General features: G+C 47.9%; 2 protein-coding genes across 2 annotated transcripts; both read right to left on the reverse strand.

Moving 5' to 3' along the window:
* Positions 1-376: 376 nt before the first annotated feature.
* Positions 377-4,715, reverse strand: LOC142844426 (WAP four-disulfide core domain protein 6A-like). Its single transcript, XM_075962863.1, has 4 exons — positions 4,595-4,715; positions 3,234-3,365; positions 834-1,001; positions 377-396 (listed from the first exon to the last, which is right to left on the reverse strand). Exons 1-4 carry the CDS (start codon positions 4,713-4,715, stop codon positions 377-379), a joined length of 441 nt encoding a protein of 146 aa, XP_075818978.1.
* A 2,927-nt stretch (positions 4,716-7,642) lies between these two features.
* Positions 7,643-14,333, reverse strand: LOC142844427 (eppin-like). The gene is made up of 5 exons (XM_075962865.1): positions 14,243-14,333; positions 12,567-12,698; positions 8,602-8,769; positions 7,855-7,865; positions 7,643-7,747 (listed from the first exon to the last, which is right to left on the reverse strand). Exons 1-5 carry the CDS (start codon positions 14,331-14,333, stop codon positions 7,643-7,645), a joined length of 507 nt encoding a protein of 168 aa, XP_075818980.1.
* Between the last annotated feature and the right edge of the window lie 2,644 nt (positions 14,334-16,977).

Genomic DNA, 16,977 nt, shown 5'->3' on the forward strand with positions numbered 1-16,977 from the left:
AGACATGAACATCTGCATACAGAGGGCTGTGAACAGATGTGAACACCTGCAGACAACAGAGGAGTTATTCAGACTCTGAGACATCAGAACTCACCGGATCCTTTATTAGGAGGAACTAGAATCTTCATAGGAATAAATGAGAGTCCTGAAAGTTGAGGTCACAGGGTCTAACACTGAGCAGGGGTCAAAGGTTAAAGGACATTACTTTAGGAGAGGGAGAGAGAATAAACAAATTCAGGGGTTCTGTTGTGGGAACAGCCAGAGTCTTAGTGGCTAAGACTTGGCCGCTGTTAGCCAATCCGAGCATCTGTTGGGCTCACAGAAGCAAGTCTCAGACTAGGAGCTAAGACCTGGAGCTTCCTGCAGCTCAACCTTGTCATATCCAGGAAGACAGATCTGTAAGACACAAGGGTAAGGATGGAGATGCTGGGCTTCAGCCACCGTAGGAACCAGATCCTTCAGCAAATGGAAAGGGATGGGAAGATTTTCACATCCCCGGACAAGCAGGGAAACCAGAAGTGATGTGTGCTGGGCTCAGCTCGTGCCTTCTAATTTATACCACTTTATACCCGTTAACTCAGTGTGGTGACCACGGCAGCTCACATGCTCCTCCTCTGAGTTGGGTCAGGTGCTCCCTGCTCCTGTGTCCTTTCTTTTCCCACTGCTCCCCTCAGACTTGCAGGCTTCCCTTTGCCCACTGCCTCCCTCCTATCCTCTCTTTCCCAGGTCCTTCCATTTGCACCTCCAGGACTGCCCAGGCCTTGGAAAGGACTGATGCTCAGATTGCTGTTTAACTTTAGTGGAAATGCAGATCGGGGACATTTAGCACTTACTTTTCTTTTTGCAGACAACTCTGCAGATATGTTCAGTTTGGAAGTTGTTAGGATTCCCTTTGCAGCCACCATAGATGAATTCAGTACAGACCTCAGTCTCTTTATTATAATACCAGCGTGGAAAGTAAGCCATGCAGGGGCCAGGATCCTGTGGCAGACTGCATACATCTGTGGGGAAAATATTGGGGGACAGATATTTGGATGCCTGTCTCCTCAGAAACAACCCCGGCCCCTTCCTCTGTCCATGCTCTCTTTGTCTAGCTCAGAGCTGTGCTTCCGGTTCCCTGGGAATCTGACCAGTCACTTCAGTCTCTTTGGTCTTCTTTTTCTCAGCTGCAGGATGACAACACAAAGAAGCAGACGTGGCCATTGTGTCTCCTCAGCATCTGAATGATGACTGCTTGATGACTTGGCCTCATACACGGCAAGGATGGCTGTCTCTTTCCTTTCTGCCAGGAATGGCCACCATCTAAGTTAAAATATCTCCAGTCCACTAGACGTCAGAGGAGCTGATGCACTGGCTCAGAACAGTTATCTTCCAACCCCGAAGTCCATACCTCCCACTCCACAGCTTCTCTCTTTTGCTGCTCTTAACGCTCATCCTTTCAAACTGTCCTTAAAAGTCAGCCTACTCCCCAGTCTCCGCACCTTCACACCTGCTCAATGCCCGAGCTGCTCTGGCTAACAAGGCACACTCCTATTCATTCTTCAAAACCCTTCCAGTAGCCAGGTGTGGTGGCATTTGCCTGACGTCCCAGCACTGAGGAGCGGAGGCAGGAGGATTGCAGCGATTTCAAGGTTGCCCTGAGCTATACAGAAGACCACGCCTACAATATCTAAACATTCCCAGCATCATTGCCTTTCTGATGTCTCCTGGGTCCATGCTTTACCCCTAGATTTTAATGCATCTGTTTTATGTCGTTGATGATGATTTATCGTGGTTTTATCCATATTTTCTGACTGCAGGAAAACTGAGTTCTTCATGAGCAAATACTGTACCTTAGCCCTGTATAGCCATTCTGAGCAGATCTTTGGCAAGAAATGGATGTTTCAGGAATGTTCTCAGAAGTAAATAAACAAATAAAGGAAGAAACGATGAAAGGAAGGAAGTAAAGAAGGAAGGAAGAAAGGAAAGAGAGAAAGAAGGAAGGAAAGAAGAAAGGAAGAAAGAATAGAAGAAAGGCAAGAAGGAAAGACAGAAAGAAGGAAATAAAGAAGGAAAGAGAGAAAGAAGGAAGGAAGGAAAGAAGGAAGGAAAGAGAGAAAGATCCCAAACTTAAGCACTTAATGAACAACTGATTTCACCACTAAAAAATTCCATTACAATCACACAAGTTTAGCTATTAAAGTGCTGGCCGTGGGTCTTAGCCTTTGACACATTGACATTTCCTCTGGTGTGGCAGCCCTCTTTCTGTTCTCATTGTGCAGGTAGAGGGCATGAGACTTGGAGAGATGAAGTCACTCCCTGATGTCACACACCAGTGAGGGAGTTAAGTGTAGATTAATCACCAGATATGGTGGTGCATGCTTAGAACCCCAGACACCCAAAGGCTGAGGCAGGAGGGTTGAGTCAAGGTTGAGGTCAGCCTTAATTCCCTGATTCAGGAACCAGAACCTGAGTAGACCACAGTTGGGGGTTAGGATCACAGGGAGGAGGATCACGTCCGGATGTCCGAGTGCACATCCTCAACCATCTCCACCTTCTCCACCTCCCAGTGTTTCCACGCCTGGTCACATGCCTCCTAGCACAGCGTTTTCCCGTGAGCCACTTGCTGGTGTCTGGAAAGCTACTTCTCCCTGTGTTTACCTGCACACTACCCATCCTTCAGATTTCAAGTTCTATATGGCTTTCCCAGGAAAAGCTTTGGTGGCCTCATTGAGGAGCCCAACCTGGGTGTCACAAGCACCCATAAATATTTGCTGATTGATGAATGGGCGCTCAAGGACGTGAGCAGAGAGAAAAGAGTATAGGAGGCTAAGGCGATGAGGGGAGGCATCCTGGGTTTTATGTTAGTCCGAGGCCTGGACAAACAAGCCGGGGAACTCTCGACACCTGCCTCATGCTCATCCTACATCCAGATGCACTGTTGCTGCTTGATAAAACTTGGAGAACTACTTGGCATCTCAGAACAGCACCTGAGTGTAGTCAAGGGGTCATATGACCCAGTACCCAGCTATATCTTAAGAAGAAATGAGGTTCAGAAAGGAAAAAGAACCTCAGTCAGATCCTTTACTCAAATAGACGCCAGCTGTCTCAGGACAGGTCTCCGTGGCCAGTACCTGCAAGATCTGCATCAGGTAGACGGTGCCATGGGGGTCTCGGTGAACACCAGCCCTCATAAAGGGGTGGGGAGAGGAGAAAGCAGGAGGATGGGGGCAGCTCAGAGGTCAGAGAGGTACCTTGTTTGAGGTCTAAGCATTTCTTGCCACAGCTGAACATGCAGCATCTCTTCTTGTTGGGACAGTGTCTGTGCCTTGTGCATTCATTTCTTTCTTCAATTTCGCACTTTATTCTGACTCTGGGGCATGTTTCTGTAGGAGGAGGAGATGTGGTCCCTTGAGGAGTTGAAGGAGATATTGTTCTTCCTTCCTCCGTCTAGGGTACTAGCAGAGTGAGGAAGCTTGTTGGCCCCTCACCTGTCACTAGGAGAGGCAACCCTCAGGGGCTCAGGTTTTCACAGCACCGGCCCCATCGCCCCCAGCAGCGACTCAGCACCTAATCCCCAGAACCTTCTCAAGCCCTCTCTCTCTCTCTCTTTTTTTTTTTTTTTTTTTTTGGTTTTTCGAGACAGGGTTTCTCTGTGGCTTTGGAGCCTGTCCTGTAACTAGCTCTGTAGACCAGGCTGGTCTCGAACTCACAGAGATCCGCCTGCCTCTGCCTCCCGAGTGCTGGGATTAAAGGCATGCGCCACCATCGCCCGGCTCCAGCCCTCTCTCCACCCCTACAAGATTCCCCAGAGAGGGACCTGCTCCTTTGGGACTGTTCTGATCATTTGGTTTTGGCCTTCGTTGGCCCCTGTAGCTCAGTGTTTGCCTAGATTGTCATCCTGAAGGCTAATGGATCACAGTTTGAAAAGCCTTGGTCAAGATGCCTGGGCTAAAAGAACAGTGATTACTACTGATAAAGGACTTCCAGTGATTAATATTGATAAAGTGTCCCATGGAGCGAGCAGAGGCGTCCAGAGCATGTGAGGCTATGTGGACTTGTGCAGCCCACACAGCTCTCAAGGAGTGGACCCAGAATTTGCTCTTGTCACACGGCATTCTGATCACTCACTTCCCCCACGACCTTCAAGTGCTCAGTGTGTTTTAGCTGGTAAGGAGGAAATCTCCCTGCTTCGCCATCTGAAGGGACCCTGGAGGCTGTTCTTCAGCACACAGGTAAGGTCCTGTGAATACAGAAAAGCTTTGGGGAGCTGCAGTGGGCAGGCGAGGCAGCTGCTGGGGTGCTGCTAGGGAGAGGCTCATCCTAAGTGGAGATCCTTTTGTCTACTTAATTCCCAATGTCCATTCAATGCATACCAGTCCTGAAGTGCATGAAGAATTCCTTATAAAGATAGAGAGTCAGCTGTCACAGACAGAGACCCCTGTGTGACCCAGGGCACCTCTCCAGGATTACGGGGAAACAGTGACCCCAAACATCTCACTCCCACCAGGGTCTGGGACTGGGATGGGGAAACCCTCTCATCTGCAGTGTGTTTTGTACTTTGACCCCATCAAGCTACTTCTCTCCATATTAAGAACTGTACCCCAGTACTTACTGACAAGGAACCCCTCAGCCAGCTCAGGTTCCTGGATGCCCCACAAGAAGATGAAGAGGACCAGGAATGGCAGAAGTTCCCAGAGTCTCATCCTAAGAAGCAGTTGTCTGGACAGAGGCATTAAGCTGGGTGGAACTGGTCAGTGGCTCCGGCTTCTGCTCTGAGGCTCTGTGCCCCAACCGTCAAGGAAGCAACTCTGGACATGAGCCAGTCATGTTCCCTTCCGGAGGCCATCCGTGGCCTAGCTGTCTCCACAGTAACACTGTGGAGGAAAGGCCTCTGACTCTCTGGTTTGGGCCTCTGCAAGCTGAGGTCTCTGGCTCTCTGGCCTACTAGGGAGAGGGTGCACTTGCTTGGAGTCTTCTAGAATCTCTTAGCAAAGTTATGTGATTCCAGAACCTTCCTTTTCCCAGGGGCAAATTGGCATTTGGGAATTTCCTTGTCCTTTTTCTCTGTGATTCCTCTCTTCTTCAATGCTTTCTTTTCTTTTCTTTCTTTCTTTCTTTCTTTCTTTCTTTCTTTCTTTCTCTCTCTCTCTCTTTCTTTTTTTCTTTTCTTTTCTTTTGGTTTTTAGAGACAGCCTTTTCTCTATAGCTTTTGGAGCCTTGAAGCCTGTCCTGGAACTAGCTCTTGTAGACCAAGCTGGCCTCAAACTCACAGAGATCTGCCTGCCTCTGCCTCCTGAGTGCTGGGATTAAAGGCATATGCCACCACCGCCTAGCAATGCTTTCTTTCTTTTGCCTCCTTTCCCTCATCATTCCTTTTTCCTCCAAATACTCCTCTCCACCCCTCTCTCTTTTGAGACAGGATCCCATCTATCCCAGGGTGGTCTCGATCTTCGTATGAAGCAGATGACTTCTGCTCCTTCTGCATCCACCTCCCCAGTGCTGGGATTACAGACCTGCTTCACTTCCCCTGGTTTACGTGGGACTGGGCTGGGGCTGGGGGCTTCAGGCATGCTAGGCCAGCATTAGATCAATCGAGCTGCATCCTGCCTTGGCTGCATCTTGTCTCCCTCTTTGGCCTAATGATCTGTGGTTTTGCCCTGTGTGTCCTTTTTCTCCTTTTCAATGACTTTGCCTGAGTCTCTGTCTCCTTACCCTTCAGCTCCCTTTGGTTTTTCTCTCTCTTGTCTTTGACCTACTTGTCTTCTGCCACCATCCAAGAGTAAAGATTGTTAGGTGGGCACAAACCTAAGGTCCCTGGTGAGCATCTGGACAGGTGAAGGCGTCTTGAAGGCAGGAAAGTAGTGGCTCTGTGGGTCTGTGCCCCAAGAGCAGGTTGGCAGAGGCCACAGGAAGCAATGGCTCAAAGTCAACTGCCAAGAGGCTCTCTGATAGTTCTGGAATATTCCCTCAACTCAAGTCTTGGAGCATTAGTGAGGGAGTGGGCTTAGTGTGGACACACGTGAGCAGTGTAAGGGGAGACTGAGGCAGGGATGCTGGCTGCAGCCAGCTACACTTGACTCACCTAGGACTCCATCTGCAGCTGCAAGAGCCGTTTCCATGGCCTGCATCTCAAAAACCTGTGGCCGAATTCCTCCAGAAAATAATCAACCCTTTCCAGATTGGAATCTGTCTTCTCTCATTACTCCATCCACATGACTGTGGCCCATATCTACTGCCTCCAACGTGTTTTTATCACTCTAGCTATGGATCTCGTCCCACGAGCAATCACTCTCTAGTCTCCGATCCCCTCCAGTCCCTCAGACTGTTTCCTGCTGTGTCTTTCTTTGCCCATGGTGGTTTTCAGTCCAGGGCCTCACACCCACAAATGCCCTACTGAGCTACATTCCTAATCTAGCCCTCTTACCCCCCCCCTGTTTTTTTAGAATTGACACAGACTTTTACTAACTTGCCTAGGCAGGCCTTGAACCTGTAATCCTCCTGCCTCTGCTTCCTGAGTATCTGTGAATACAGGCCTGAACCACTATGCCCAACTCCTAGATATTTCATGTAAATGGAATTACACAGTTGTGTGTGTGTGTGTAGTGAGGTTTTCATGGCCTATGTGTAGTGGCCATAGGACAATCTCCGATGTGGGATTTCCTCTTCTACCTTGTTTAAGGCAAGGTATCCTTGTTGCCCAGCCCCAGCCCCCACTCTGCATATCCTCCAGGTCAGCTGATCCACAAGCTTCTGTGGTTCTTCTGACTTCTGTGCCCATCTCAATGAGAGAACACTGTAATTACAGGTATGTGCTGCCCTGCCTGGTTTTATGTGGGTTCTGGGGATTTGAACTCAGGAACTCACGCCTGTGTGGCACGTTCTAAGCCACGCCTCCAGCCACCAGTGTACGCCCATCCACAGCAGAACACTGTGTTAGCTCCCCATTCTTGTGGTTGAATTGCATCCTGTCGTATGCCAAAGTTTCACTCTACTTTCTGACCCGCAATTTTTTTTTGGATCCCTTGGAGCCTACTCAGCTTGAATGTGGAACATTCTGGAATGTGGATGTGGGGTTGAATACCTCAGGCATCCAGGGACAATGGGGGAACACTGGACTGGTATCAGTCCCTGTTACTGGAGATAGATGATGAAAATTTGGAGGCATGTTTTATTAGTTCACATGACTCTCTAAAATAAACCTAGTGGGAGTGTGTTACAATACCCAGCAGCAACCAACTTAAAATATGGCAATTTTTAAAAAATTAGATGGAAAAAAGTGTGCGCCTGAACATGTTTGCTGTTGCAGGTTGTTGGCTGGGAGCCAAGTATGTTGAGGTGCGGCAGCAACAGTTCCTGCTGCAGTGTACACCCCTCTCCCTGCAAATCACCTGCCACAGTCTCCATCTTGTGTTTCTTGGGGGAATTTCCCAAAGATATCCCTTAACCCCTTCCCTTGTCTTAGAGTCATTGCCCACAGGCCTTAGAACAGAGGAGAAAAACAAAACAAAACAAAACAAGATCCCTGGGCTTCCCAATTTTTAAGGACGTGGTGCCCACAAGCCTTTGAGTGATGTCACCAAAAGCTTTCCCATTTCCTCATTCTCCACACTGAAGATGCATGCATTACCCAGTCACAGAGGCACAGGGTGAAGCCAATACTTTACTGAATAAAGTTGAAGGCTACACGGATGTAAACAGGGAGTTTACGTGCCGTGCGGGTAGAGCTGAGCAGTCGAGCAGTCGAGGCATCGTTAGTGGGGGGATCCTAAGGGCGGGGGTATTATAATTAGGGACTGGAGATGGGGGGAGGGGAGGCATCCTGGGGTTCAATGCTGGGAGGACCTAATGCCTTGGAGTGCCTGGAGCAGTCACCAGAAACCACTCTGGAGGAGACAGCAGATATACAGAGCTTGGAGCAGAAGCCAAATCCTGATGGTTTTCGCAGCATGTCCTTTCTTCAGGGGGAAGAGCCTGTTGAGAACACAGATACAAGATAGAGCTGAGAATCTTGGGCTCAGTTTACCTCTGGAGCCTGAGTTATGTTTCTACATCTTTCCATGGGAGGGGGTTCAAAGTGGGGTTTGTCGATGGCAGTTGAAAGTGAGCCAAGTGCAAACATCTAGGGGTGAAAATATAATGAAACTTATTATTTTGTGTGCAAACTCCAAAGCATATTAAAACCAGTCAGTTTGTTCTTTCAAGGAAAAATGGACAGAATTGGATTGCTGGCAAAATGGGGTGAAGAAGTTGCTGGCCTGGGATGGTTCCCTGGCCAGCGTGCCCAGGTGGGGCTGGACACTGATCATTTTGCAGTTGGTCTTTAGGACCCTTCTATGTCCTCTTCCACCCCCCTAAATCCCTTTTTGTTTGCTAACTCCCCCATACCTTCCCACCTCCAGTTTCCAGAGGGCCACAGTACCGTCCTGTCTTCCCCCCAACCCTCCCCAGCTCCTGATCAGATCAACCCTCCCCCAGCTCCTGATCAGATCAACCCTCCCCCAGCTCCTGAGCAGACCTAATTCTGCCAGGTCTGAGAAGGACCTAGCTGCTTTAGACAGGCCAACCCACACCTCCCAGATGGCCCTGGTGGGGATATTAGATGGCGCCTCCAAGACTCACTTGTTTTTTGGCAGACGTTCTGGCATAGGCTTTGGGATTGGAAGTTGTTGTTGTTCCCCTGGCAGCCACCGTAGATGAAGAGCTGGCACGTGCTGTTTTCTTTATTATAAAACCAGCGAGGGAAATAAGCCAAACAGTAGCCAGAGTCCTTCGGCAGGCTGCATATATCTGCAGAGAGAGCCCAGGGTTGTGAACTCAAGAGTGTGCGACCCAAAACAGAACAAAATGCCATTCCTTTCCCTGAGAGATTCCTCTTCCTCTCACACTCGAGGGCTTTAGCACCACAAACACACTGTACCTGCTTGCTGGGAGACACGATGGTGAGTATCTACATCCCCAGAGGTCGGATCTTTGTGGGTGCTTATGGTTTGAACATGAAATATCTTCCCACAGGCTTACATTTTGAACATTTGTCCTTTGGGGGGATGATAATTTGTGGGGGCATGCTGTGGGACCTGTTAGGAGGTGGAGCCTGGCTGGAGGAAGTAGGTCACTAAGGGAGGGCTTTTCAAGGTAGTAGCCTAGGCCCAGTTCCTAAGCCCGATCCTAAGCCTAGCCCCCCTTCTCCACCACGTGCTTCCGACACCACGAACTCCACCATGCTGTTTCCATGGTGACGTACAGAGGCCCTTTAAAGTCATGAGCCAAAAAAAAAAAAAAAAAAACCTTTCGTACATTAGTTGTTTCTGTTGGGTGTTTTGTCACAGCATAGTGAAAGAATTACCACACAGGTGACACCCTCCCTGCCCTAGTTTTGGGGATACTAAGAATGGACTGGAGACCTCACGCATGCTAGGCAAGTGCTCTATCATAGAACTGTATCTTCGGCCTGGAGACACAATCAGTTGAGGTGGTTGCATATTGGAGCACGGAAGGAGTGAGTCTGGACAGAGATGCACACAGGGAGGATACCGTGTGGACTTGAAAGTGGAGATCAGATTGATGTATCTACAAGGGATGCCAAAGATTGCCACCAAGCCACCGGATATTAATAGGGAAATGTGTGATTAAGTTCTCACTCACGAGCCAGGGAGATGTTGGCCCTTGCTATGTAAGCCAGAGGACCTGAGTTCAATCCCACAGCCCATGAAAAAGTGGAAGGAGAGAAAAGACTCCACGATATGTTCTTCTGACCTCTTGGGACATCACTGTCACCTAACCTCTTCCTTTGAGCCTGCAGGACTGTCAGAAAACACATTACTATTGTGGAAGCCAGCAGGCTGGGGCACATTGTTGCAGCGGCACTAGCAAGCTAAAGCAGGCTCCAGCTGAGCCACAAGCTCCATGACCGTATGGACCACAGCAACTGCTTTCTCCTCCTCTGTCCTCCTGACAGTTTCCCTCTCTGCCAGGCTCTTCAAGCCCAGGTCTCCACATAATCCACTGAGGCAGCCTCCGATGCATCCTCCCGCCTTCCTCCCTGGCTCAATCCATCAATCTACCATGTAGATCACCAGGGAGGAGGAGCGAATGGATTTGAAAACAAGCTGATCATGTCACGCCATGTGTTAACACCTCAGCTTCATGACAAGATTCTTCTGTCACTCACCAGGTCCTTCGTCTTCTGGCTCCTGTGCCTGGCTCTGGCCTCTTCTGCCGAGGGATCCCTTTCAGCCCCATGCTAAGGCGATTTTCAAGTCAGCACACAACGCTACACTGCACGGCAATACCGCAGCACAACCATACGCACCATTGCTGTTAGCAGAAGGCTTATTCTTCCTTCGAAAGTCTTTATCAAAAATCAGTTCCTCTGTGATGACTCTCAACTCCACGCTGTATCCCACAGCATAGCAGCTGCCCAAATCAAGCCTGCATTTCCCTATCTTGGTTTTGAAGCTTGTGTGGTCATTTATCATTTTTCAAAATGTCTCCAGTCTTGTTCCTGGGACTGTGAATTTCCAGTGCTCAGGGATTATGTCTGATTTCATTTGCAGGTTCTGATGCCCAGCAGGTGGGCTGGCATGGTACAGAGCTTTATGAAGCATTAGAGGGGAAGTAAGGTGGACCCTGACTGGAACTGAGTAAATTATTAATTATTCCTGAGCACCTACCATTTGCTGGATGCTTTCAGAGAGAAAGAAGACACGTGATCACTCCTGTTGTTGAGTTCTCAAGCCAGAAAGACGAACCATTTAAACTAATGGGCCTCAGCTGGCTCTCTCCTGTGCCTGGCATTGCTCTGAGAACTCCAAGGGAGCTAAAGAGCCATTGGCATGAGTCCTTTCATCATGTAAAGAAATGGAGGCACACAGAAAAAAAAAGCATTAATTTGTTCATGATTTTTAAAAAGACACTAAAAACTGGATCTGAGATCTGAATTTAGGAAGTCTGGAGTCAGACCCTGACCTGTCACCTTGTCTGCCCGCTCTGCTATTCTGACACGTCCCACGCTCCTCGGTACTTTCCAAATGCCACCCTCTCTTTCCTTCACTGAGCTGTCTCTGGTTGAACCCATCACTTCCCTTTTCTAGGAAGTCCTCCAGTCACCCTCCCACGCTCTGGAGGGTCACACATATTGGTCACCTCATTGCTTGCTTTTTCTTCATCTTCCAGTCCTGGTTCTTAGGAATAAGATGATCTTCGAGCCTGTGGCTCTTAGGATTAAGATGAGAGTCTTTCTTCAGGTTCATCAGACCGGGACCGTATGATCCGAACACACAAAGGGCCTTTCCAAGTGACTAGGGTCATGCTTGCTCTGCCTCCCTGGGAGCTCCCACCGAGGTCTTTGCAGGTCATTCCCTGGTGAGCCTCGTGGGCCTCACTTTTACTGCTACCCTTTATTCTGAACTCAGCTCCGAGTCTGGTTACCTCGAGGCTTTTCGTAGTACCCCTGACCACACTGAACAAGTCAGGTGCTATTACAGGCACTGTGGTCTGAGTATGATTTATGTGTGTCCCCCTCAAGGCTCATGATTTGGAGTCTTGGTCCACAGGGTTGTGGTACCTCTGAGAGGTGAAATCTCTTGGAAGACTCCCAGGTTAACTGGAACATGTCCTCCAAAATGATTGTAGAACCCTAAGCCCTTCTTGGTTTCCGTTGATTGTGTGACCTTTCCCACCCATTATCTCCTATGAGGTCTATGCTACTCCCTGCCATGATGTGTGGTCCCAGCCTCAAAAACTGACTTAAATAAACCCCTTTTCTTCATAATTAACCTGTCTCATATATTTATTAACACAAAATGAACCTAAAAAGTGGGCATCTGAAACACCCTGTAACTATTTCTAAAGAAATGAAGAATCTCAAATAGCCAGAGAGGTGGTAGAGACAGAGTTGAAACTGCAGCTCTGGTCTGGAATGCCAAGGCATGTTTCCTAGTATGTAGTCCAATTCATATGGACAGAGAGATAACTGCTTAGCAGTCAAAAGTTAGGAAGATAAATCGCTTTGCTTGTCACCGATAATGCGAACATAAGTTAGGATGTCAATGGCCAGGTGGGGACTCAGAAAATCATGGCAGTGAAAAATCGTCCAGAAACAGTTTAGCCAGGTGGTAGTGGCGCACACCTTTAATCCCAGCACTTGGGAGGCAGAGGCAGGCGGATTTCTGAGAGTTAGAAGCCAGTCTGGTCTTACTAGTTCCAGCTAGTTCCAGGATAGGCTCCAAAGCTACAGAGAAACCCTGTCTTAAAAAAAAAAAAAAAGAAAAGAAAAGAAAAGAAAGAAAGAAAAAGAAAAGGAAAGAAAGAAAGAAAGAAAGAATAGTTCGATTCAATCCCACCCACTCATGCACCACCATTTATTTGGGGAAAACCGAGGCTCTCACATCATCTGCTGGGATAAGAACATCACTGCCACACACCACATCAGGAACTGTAACGAGTCTAAATCGCAAGACTCTAAACCCATCAGCCTTACCTAAATACCACCCCTCAGTGAGCCGTGGCAATGGCAGCCCAGGTGGGCAGGAGAGGAGCCGTGGCAATGGCAGCCCAGGTGGGCAGGAGAGGAGTCATGGCTTTACCTTGTTGGGGGTCTAAACATTTCTTTCCGCAGTTGAAGAGACAGCACTTCTCTTTCCTCTGGCAATCCCTGTCCCTGGAGCAGAGGTCCCTTTCTTTGAGTTCGCAGTGCTCTCGGAATCGGGGGCATCTCCCTAGAGAGGAGACAGTCTTTTAGTTTGCGGGGTTCAGGGAAGCGTATGTTCAAGTTTGTTCATCCTGAAGGAATCCTTTCCCTCACTCGTGTTTCCCACACTACACCCCGAACCTCTTCAAACACCCTCACTCTCTCCCTTCTTCCCTCCGTCCTTGGTCCACCCCAAGCCGCGGAAGCAGACATTTTCAACCACTGGTGACATTTTGACTGGATAATCACCTGCTGGCCATGGGAACTGCGTTGTGTTTTGTAGGGCCTTTAGCAACAACCTTGACCCGAACTGACTCAAGACACTGGGAAGGCCTCTCTGGGAGCCAAATCCCATTGCCTCGAGCGCTACTTTAGGCTGTTCTAGCTAGTCAGTGGCCTTGTTTGTGAGTTCCTCTGGAGGGCGACGTTGTACAGCGATTCCTCTGCAGCCACGGCTGGGTTTTGGAATTCTAACTCTACTGGGATGAATGTGTGTGGGAGAATAAACATGATCATAAATACACTGCATAAAATTCTCAATGGATTAACAAAAATGTTATCTTAGAAAAATATTTGGTAAGTTGAATGCTGGTAGCCGTGTAATCCTGGGCAAATTATTTAAATCCTATGCCTTCTAGTTTCCTCATCTTTAAAGAGGGGAGTGGGACAAAGAGCTACATGCAACTGAGGGATGCTGAAAGCAGGAGAAATAGTCCTTCCCAGAGAAGAGCCCCTAATTGCTTATCCAAGACCAGTGTTCAGCCCTGAAATCACATATATACAAGAAACACTAAACAGACCCAGCACTGTGTATTTATTTATTTAGACACATGCACAGAAACACACTCGCACCATAAACACCACACACAGTGATATACATATTACAACAGAGATTAAAGAAAAAGAGACCATAATTTTGAAAGGCTGTGTGTCGGGGGAGGGTACATGAGAGAAAATGGAGGGAGGAGAAGGAAGAGGGAAAATGATACTGTGTTTTAATGTTTAAAAATTATATTTTTTTAAATTAGAAGAATAAAATGGGGATGTTGCAAGGACTTACCCTCACAGAGCTGTGATGAGGATTAGTGAGATAGCAAATACAACTACTACGTAATGACGGCAGAGCAGCTACCAGGCAAGAAGCTGCACTCCCCGCCCCATGTCTTTGTCACAAAGCTTAGGGCCAAAATTCTCTTAAAATGAAGAAATTAAGTTTCAGAGAGCCTACACGAAATTCAAATATTTTTCTCAAGATCTCCTAGCTACCAGCATTCAACCCACCAATTTCTGACCCTAGAGTTCCCGACAAAAGAACTTGAGAGCTGAGGGCTCTTCCCATAAATGCTGGATCCATGATTCTTCTCCCCAAAGAAGACACCTCTTCAAAGGCCCTTCAAGGAGTGTTTTCCAAGACCCTTGTCCCTGGAGTAACACAAAGGACATCACACGGAAGAGACCTCCCTCCTCTCCCATGTCACATCCAGGGAGAAGATGCAGAAAGGCAATGGGAACCTGAGGAACTGATCCTGGTCTTCCCTTTCTCCCAGACAACAGCAGAACACCAGTACTTACTGGGAAAGAGCAAGTCAGTCAGGCCAAGTCCCTGGATGTTTGCAAACAGGCCAAGCAGCACAAGGATGCTCAGAAATCCAGAAAACTTCATTCTGGGGAGGGACTGGCTGGGCTGTTGGTTCTTAGACCATGGAATTGTCTGGCTTCCTTAGCCCAGCTGACTCTCTAAGAGTCTACCTCGGCTGTAAGGCTGGAGCACAGCCAGTCACCTATTATCTTGCTGGGAACACCAAGTTCTTGAGATCATAAGTAGAGCTAATGACATTCACAGCCCACATAGATGGAGAAAGCCCACATCTTACTATGTCCTTGCTGCTTGGACTACATAGAGCTAGCCTTCTGGCCAAGCAGAGTAGTGAGCAAAGTGTGCTCTATGCCTCCTATCCTACATTAAGAGGAAATGCCACCCTTAGGTCTTCATCTTGATGACTCAAAATTATGTGGATTGCCCTCTTTCCCATTTGTTTGCTCCTTTCTAAAGCATCCATCCAATGAACACACCCTTCCATTTGTCTCTGACAGTGTCCCTATTGTCTTGGTATCTCTTCATGTTAGTATCTAATGTTTACTCCTGTGGCAAACCCATAGTCTCTGTGTTCCCCACTCCTTCTCCTAAGGTCAGAGAGTAGGGAATTGGGGGTGGGAATCAGGCTGATATCAGAGTCTTTTGATAGTGTTTGCCACAGTGTTGTTGAATGTTACAGACCACAGGGAGCCTCCACCACATGACACAGACTCTGCTGCCTGCGGAGACACTGAAATGAAGACACGGATCTGAAAGACAGCAGCTGAATCAAGGTCAACGACACTGCAGAGCTGCTGGATTCTAACTGTGCTGTCAGGAGAAGAGGGGTGCAAACCTGAGCCGCCCCCTCATAAGGCATGCATCCCGAGTACCAGCCGCGCCCTCATATGGCATGCATCCCTAGTACCAGCCACTCAACTCGGGCTGGAAAGGAAAGAGACACCGTGAAGGGCAGTGTTAACAATAAGGATCTGTTTTCTTTGGCTGGGTTGTCGACATATTGTGTAGGTCATTGTCCTCAACTTGTTTCACATGACAGACAGCAGCCACATAGAGTCCACAGTCTCATCATTAAATAATAATATGATCATAAAATTCGGGATCACAGCAGAACCCCCATGGTAATCCCATCTCAGCAACTTCATAATGTCACCTAAGAATGATCCTGTAAAAATGCTGAAGAATTGATTTATTTTTGGTGCTGGGTGTCAAATCCAGGTCTGCACAGACTAGGAAACACTCCCCCATTGACTGAGTTCTCCAGTCTGGGAAACAGAATTTCCACTAAACAACCAAGATGTCTTAAGTCAGCCTGACCTTCTTGCACTTTGGGATTCTCTCAAACTCACCTTTTTCTTGTTCCTAGGCAGGAAGGCCCCGAGGTATTTAATTTTGTAGACAGGGTTGATGTAGCCCAGAGAAGGGAAGATCCTGACAGATGTCATGCAATGAGTGACTGTGAGTGACAGAATTCCAGGGCACAAGTGTGTCTCCACCGGAGGCCACTAGGGAATCTTCTCATGGTGATGTGACTCTAATACTTGGTCGACTTGAAGGTAACGGCTAGAATACTAACCCATAGGGGACAAAAGTGATGCATGCCATAGAGACAGGCTGAAGAACCACAGCCAACAAACTTCCCAGTGTCCCCAGGACCCCCAGCTAAGTCTGCCTTCTTCCTTAAACTCTCTTGGGAAAAATTATATGTGTTATTCTACCACATTCTGTCTGATCTGTCTGAGTTGTATGTTAACACATATAAGTGTCATATTCCAAGCAGTTGACTTGAAATTTATGTCTCTGGGGCCTAGGTTGGGATTCCTTCTAACTTAATTCATGGAACACGTTGGTCAGGACACACCTGGGTCCTTGCCTTTCATTCCTTCTTCTACTCTCATTGAAGGCCATGGCCTTCATATACCTCTGTTCTAGGACATCTTCTGCTCAGAAAAAGTGATCCAGGGAGGACCAAGACACACTGACCCGTATCCAACAACTCATGCTTCTTCATCAGACCAGGACTTGGCATGGATGCCTCCCTCCCTGTCTTCTTCCTAGTGCATCAAATTGAATTGTTAATGTGTGCATCTGTTCTCCCAAATAGGCTCTGAGATCCAGCAAACAGGTCAATGTCTAGCCACCGGTCCTTAACACATGAGGATGTCCGGAACAAACTCTCAGTACATTTCCCTGTTTGAGCAAGACAGGCAGGGCAACCGGTAGGCATTTCAGCAGACGCACAGGTGGGTGGTGTTGATAGAGTGATAGATGGGAGGATTTGGATGAGTAGAAAAAGAGGAAAGGAACTTGGGGGTATCTGGATGCATGAGTGCACGGATTGCGGATGGTTGGATGGATGAAAAGCTGGGTGGAGAAGGTTAAACAGAATACAAGGTTGGTCAGCTTTTTGTTGCTGTGGCAAAATATTCAGCATACTCAACTAAGAGGAGGGAAACCTGCGATTGTGAGATGACTCAGGGTATAAAAGTCCCTGCTGCTAGACCCGATGATCTGAAGTTGAACCCCAGGACCCACATGGTAGAAAGAAAGAACTGACTCCTGAATATTGTCCTCTGGGATCCACATGTATCTGTGGGATGTATGCACACACACACACACATACACACACACACACACATGCACACACACACACAGAACTAAGGTATTTGTATTTTTTAAAAAGCACATTCTTTTTCAAATTTATTTATCT

The sequence above is a fragment of the Microtus pennsylvanicus genome, chromosome 2, assembly GCF_037038515.1.
Source record: "Microtus pennsylvanicus isolate mMicPen1 chromosome 2, mMicPen1.hap1, whole genome shotgun sequence".
In the NCBI taxonomy this organism is placed as follows: domain Eukaryota; kingdom Metazoa; phylum Chordata; class Mammalia; order Rodentia; family Cricetidae; genus Microtus; species Microtus pennsylvanicus.